The sequence below is a fragment of the Polyodon spathula genome, chromosome 20 (genome assembly GCF_017654505.1).
Source record: "Polyodon spathula isolate WHYD16114869_AA chromosome 20, ASM1765450v1, whole genome shotgun sequence".
In the NCBI taxonomy this organism is placed as follows: Eukaryota; Metazoa; Chordata; class Actinopteri; order Acipenseriformes; family Polyodontidae; genus Polyodon; species Polyodon spathula.
Window position 1 is genome coordinate 29,167,702 of NC_054553.1, and position 6,000 is coordinate 29,173,701.

Sequence of the window (6,000 nt, forward strand, 5' to 3'; positions counted from 1 at the left end):
AAAGGTTAGATTTAAAAATAAATAAAAACAAGTGGTCGAAATCTAGTCTTGAAATCTAAGCCGACCTAAATGGTTTGTATGTTACCCCTCCTGCCCTTCAGTCACACTTTGCCATGTAAGCTGGTCTGAGAGTGCAGCATTCAGAATTGATATATTTTCTTTTAAAAGGTCTTGAGTGAGGCAAGACCAAAAGCAGCCAGACAGAGCCAGCATTCTTGCCTTATCACAGCCGATGTTGTACTGTTCATGACCTTGGCATGGCTGAACTCTACATATGGGAGGAATAGAAATCTACACAGAGTTAATTCAGACAACAGCTTGCCAAGCGAAAGAACAAACAATTTACTGTGCCAATTTGCAGAAACATTAACCAAAAAAAAAAAAAAAAAACAATTTGTTTACCATCCTTCCCAGAGAGTCAGCTATTTTCCTATCATGAGAAGCGTGACACTAAAGGAGTTTCCCAACCCTCACCTGCACTTATAAACTGCTTACTACATATAATCCTGCCTACAAACGATGGCAAACAAACGCTGCCAGTGTCTACCTCATTAAAGGATTGCATATCATCCACCTGAATTATATTTAAACTTGGCTTTTTCAGGTACGGCTGGCATAAAGCATTGATGTGAAAGGCACTTTATAAAAATTGCATTGTTATTTTTTTTTTTCTATTCACAGCACTAGCAGTGGCTGACACGTTTGGCTTCTAGCATGATAAACTGGCTTGTAAGGGCCAAGTACGATTACTTCTTCAAACTACCTTTGGAAGAACCGAGGAAACAGAGAGCAACAGATTAACTGGCATAGTCGGTAGTTTCTATTCATTTTCAAAGGTATACTGTCCTTTGCTTTTTTGTGTGCATGTGTGTTTTACATTGCAACAGGTCAAAGCACTAACACAGAAACAAAATAACTTCATATGGTTGGAAACATTACTGGACAGTAAAAATTATAATGACATGTTCAGCCATGCACTCTAATATATTATTCTGGGACACTCTGGTTTAATCAGTGTTCAAACATGCAACGTTTAGTTTGCTCCCTTTTCCTCAATGGTTGGCTGAAGAGTACAGCAGCAGCAACATTTCTGCAATTACACTGTACTGTTCTAGCAATGGAACTTGGCAAGTAGCAATGTGCAAGCAGTTGAACAGGACGTTAAGGGCCACATTCACAAAGCATTTACCACAAAAGTCTGCACTATTAAAAAAAAACTAACAAAAAACAAACTACCCATGTTACACAATTGGCAAGATAAAACCATGGTGCACACAGGAGCTTTTTAGCATCAACGTTTTAGTTTCTATTTAGAAAACCTCAGTGTTAAACACTGTGGCTCATAGTCATTAGGCTCAAGAAAATAAATGACACATTCGATTTTCAACTGCTAATGTGAGTTAAAGTACTCTTGCAGGTTGCAGTTAGAACTCTTCCTCATCACAAACAGTCTGTCTGTTTGACAAAGGGGCCCTATGGCACTGGAATGCACTCTCTCTTGACTTCCTTCCAAGAGCACAAGCGTCATGCTGAAGCAGTGACAGGGGTCTGTTGTGTGCGGAGATCTCGTTAGCACACCATTTAGCTGCTCCAGGGAACCCTTCCAGATGCTTGGGAGACATACAAGACGCTCAGAGCCCACCGAGACTAGCAATTGCTCCAGATATCCCTGGAGCATTCCGTAAAGTGGAATTAACCCTACTAGAAATAACGCTGTAACCACTGCACACACAGTTAGGACATACAACACAACTCTAGAACCTTCACTTCACTTCCTTCGTTCTCGGTTAACTTTCTTTGCCTAGGATTGTAGGGCTGAAGATAATGACACTCTCAGTTAGTTATTGACTAGTCACAATTACCTTAAAATGTGTTTCACCTCCATTAATTACGACTTCCTTCACCGTTATATAAGCAGGCATATATAGTTTTAGGTTCACTTTTTTTTGCCTAGGTTTGTAGAGCTGATGACCATAAATAAAAAAAAAAAAAAAAAAAAAAAAAAAAAAAGGATTACTATAAATCAGGATTATCATGATGTCTCTAGAGAAAGTAGAAATGAATGTGAGTTGACTTGGCCGTGGTCTCTCGCACATCAAAGCAGAGCTTCCCTAGTTTGCCCTCATGTACCGGCAGAGGGAACAGGGCCCGTGTGGTCGTGGGTAAGATTCTAACTCAGCATCCCCATTGGTGTTTTACTACTCAACAGCACAGACACACACGAGGGGTGTGAACCGCACAGCAGTAATCTAAACAAGATCAATACTGTCCGATTGCAGAAATGCAAACATCACTTTCCCTAGCTCGTCTAGGCTATAGCAGTGCTGGCCACAAACCAGCCTACGGCTTCCTGCAGGAAAGGAGTGGTTTGGGAGAAATCACACTGAATCTACAGGATGACAGATTTAGGAGCTCAGCTGAGTCCTCAACACACACGTCTACGTTAGGTTCCTCCTTAGAAACAGTTTTTTACAAGTTACTGTACTGCAAGTATTTATAGGCTTAAACTTTTTTTCTCCAGGACGCTATACTTCTCTTCTCTTACAATTAACTAGCACATATCTGGCTTATTACCATTCCGCGACTTGGGAAAGCAAGGTGCTAAAATTAACAAATTACTTTTGAGACAGGGAAGGAGGGGTCACACATGCCCCTTTGTGTATATATGATACAGTTCAAATGACTAATTAACAAATTAGTAATCTACAAAGGCACATAGAGTGTAATTATAGGAGATAGTCCTACCTATACTTTTTTTGCATTTGGAGGGGTTTCTAGAATTTCAGTTTTAAACCCACATATCTACTGAGTAGTGACAAGCTCCTCCAAACTGTAAATTCAAAACGCTCAATCAAAATATGAAGGAGCTGGCTGTAACATGGGTCTCTGACATGGTTTCTAATGAAAGCTTTATTAACATGTGCGTATTTTTAGTCTTGCGCTTGACAGGAGAGGATAGCGTGAGGAAATTAACCCTTTGGGGGGAGGGGGGGTGTTCAAAATGAGAAACACAAGAGTATAAAAACACGCTTGTCTTTGATGTACAGCTTATTAAAGAAAAGGTACAGAAACAAAAAAAAAAGAACACTCCTGTTCACAGGTCAGATTACAAACAATGAACAGATGGAACTTCTCCCAGCCGTTGGAAAGATTTAAACAGAATGGGGATTGTTAGACATGACCAGCTTCCTATCCCTCCTGTAGAGTGAGAGACCTGGGAAATAACTCGCCTCATACCACTTTCGCTCAATATTTCTGTTCTGCAATGAGCTCACACCACTTTGGGTGCTTACTGCCTCTCAGGTTACTCAGTGGAGTAACAGAGACAATTCATCTGCACACTTTCATTAATAAAAACAAAGTCGTAAGAGCACGCTGCCCTGAAGCAATAACCAGGCACACTAATGAAATGAAAATTCCACTGATGAAGTAACAGAAGCTGGCTCTGCAGAGTAGGTGCTATTACTCTAACACAGCTCAGCCACTTTAAAAGGGAGTCTGTTTTCATGCTTTAGAACAGGCTCCATTGTAAGTAATGGTACTCGATAGATATGCTGTACCATTGCTTTTAAATACAGTCACTCTAGTACTACGAAATAATGAAATCATTAACAGAGCACTAATTGTAAGACTAACACTTAGTCTAAAGTCATCAAGCAATGAAAAAATAAAATAAACAAAACAAATCAGGCCGCACCTTCAATTTATTTTTATGACACTTTCCCTATAAAGGTCTAAAAAATGTGAATTATTCAGCCAGCTGCTACTTATCAGAGACAAAAGGGCTTCTTATAGCAGCATTGGTCTTCTGTGACTCAGCTGGTGCTTCTGTGACTGATTTAGCAGTGAGCCGAGATATGGGAAAAAAGCCATTCCTTACCAGTACTGCAGGAGGGTAGACCTCAGGAAAGGTGGCCAGAGTCTCGTGATTGCTAGTAGCCCTGGCCAGGGATCATGGAGATAAGTGGATGCACTCCATTAGCTCTTTTCAAGCTGTTACAAAGTGTATTTTATCTTGCATCCTATTAGCATGTATTTTAAGAGCGCCTGCATTATTCTTGGCTGCTCTGATACAGTAACAGGTCAGGTGGCAGACTTACTACTTAGCAAATTTCAAAGCTTAGTGGACATTTAAAATGCATAAGGGTCCTCTAAGCACTGATCGTGTCTGACTGTTAGGCACATCAATTCTATTCTACCCTTTCTAAATATAAATGCTCATGGTATATAAACTGAAGCTCTTTTACTGTTGCTTGAGGTGCCTCTATTCCCAACTGAGATTCTATTCAAGAATTCCATGTCAGCATCTAGGTCAAGATCATAAAAAAAAAAAAAAAAAAAAAAAACATTTTCTGGGGCAACATGAAATTATTAATGTCCTCAATACAATGATGGATCTGCTGCTATGTTTAAAACTTGACATAACAGTACGACCCTCAATGCATCCTCAATATAGGCTTATAATAATGAATGTTCTTCATGAAAATAGCAGCAATTAGAATATGTACCATATATCTTTAAATTAACACTGCAACAGTGTTTTGTGAAACAACCCGTTGTTGGAACGAAGACTTGAAGGGTAAGGGCTAATGTTGCCCATGCCTGCTTCAGAGCTTCAGTAATCTATTTGACTATTTTACCAGGATAAACCCAGTGAGCTGAAACATACAGTACAAGTTTCAACAGCGTCCCATGGAAACATCACAGGAGAGGCAAGTAAGTTCTGTTAATTTTTGACATATAAACGTTAGACACAGTGATGGGGGGAGAGGGGGTATTCTACTGCCAGTCAGCATCAATTCATCACTTGTTTGTCTTAGAAAACGCGTTATCTCCCCGAAATCAAGCCTTCGCTTGAAATGCTTATCACTGCAGAATACCCAAGCCTCCTATTTTCAGTATAGTGGTTCCTATTTTAATGATCTAAGGGATAACGGATACAAACTCTGATTGATTCTACCAGGGCTTCCACATTCCAGAGTGTATGTCGCTCATGCATACTGAAGGTAATCTAATGCACATGGCTTCTAAAGTGTAATGAACGATCCATGACCTGTGAATGTTCCTAAAGTCATTCGTCTCGCTATCCCAAACCATATAAGGGCACTGCAACAGATGTGAGGTATGCAATACATCATACATCAAATGAATGCATGAATAGTGAGCTGAGAATTAAAACTACAAGTCACATCAAACACCAGCCACAGGCAAGCTGTTCCAAAACTGCACCTTGGAAGCCAACGCGTTTGCCCTCCAGACCCCCACTGCTATCTCAGCCACATTCCCAGGGAAACAATCCCTGGCTGACGGAAACCGTGGGGAGGAACAAGTGGAGACACTCACGTATATCAGCCCAGAGTAGTAACGGTCCTTCAGGTTGTGCAGCACGGAGGCCTCGTTCAGGCAGGTGAGCTCAGCCATGTCCTCCACCTTGCTGAACTTGGGTGGGTTCATTTTCTGGATGTCGTCCTTGTTAACCATGGCCTTCTTGCCATTCTCCGCCAGCTCCACCACCACCTCGTCCCCGCGCTCCTCGCGGATGCTGGCCACCTCGAAGCCATGCCGCTCCGACGGGATCCACACCAGCTTCTTGGCGGTCCAGTCGGCCTGAGTGGCCGGGTTGTACACCACTGCCCGGTCCACAAACAGGTACCGCTCCGGGTCCTCCTGCCCACTCCTCTGTGCCATCTTGAGCTATGGAAAAAAAAACAGGTCCCCTGAAATGAGAAAGAAAGATGTTTATAAACCTTGTATTGTTTTGGCGTACATTCATTGTTTCTGGGGTATACACCTCCTTCTAAATAAAACGATTTAGCTAAATGTTCAGTAATGTTTCATTGTGGTTGTAATTATAATGAGGTACAAGCAGGTACTAGCTACTTTGTGTTTAAGTCTTACTATTGTACTAGCAAGTAATTGCGCTATGCTCCCTTAGTACTTAATGTGTATAAGTATAAAAAAACAAATGTCTGTGGTTTTCATACATACACATGTAAAATA

General features: G+C 41.1%; 1 protein-coding gene across 5 annotated transcripts in view; it reads right to left on the minus strand.

Annotated features, from left to right (window-relative positions):
• LOC121295381 (myosin-10) overlaps positions 1-5,714 on the minus strand; it is a 60,116-nt gene extending 54,402 nt beyond the window's left edge. For all 5 annotated transcript variants that reach the window (XM_041219923.1, XM_041219922.1, XM_041219921.1 and 2 more), the window contains exon 1: positions 5,344-5,714. In XM_041219923.1, coding sequence (XP_041075857.1) covers positions 5,344-5,688 — 345 coding nt within the window. In that variant the 5' untranslated portion in view covers positions 5,689-5,714. The remainder of the gene's footprint in view (positions 1-5,343) is intronic.
• Positions 5,715-6,000: the final 286 nt, after the last annotated feature.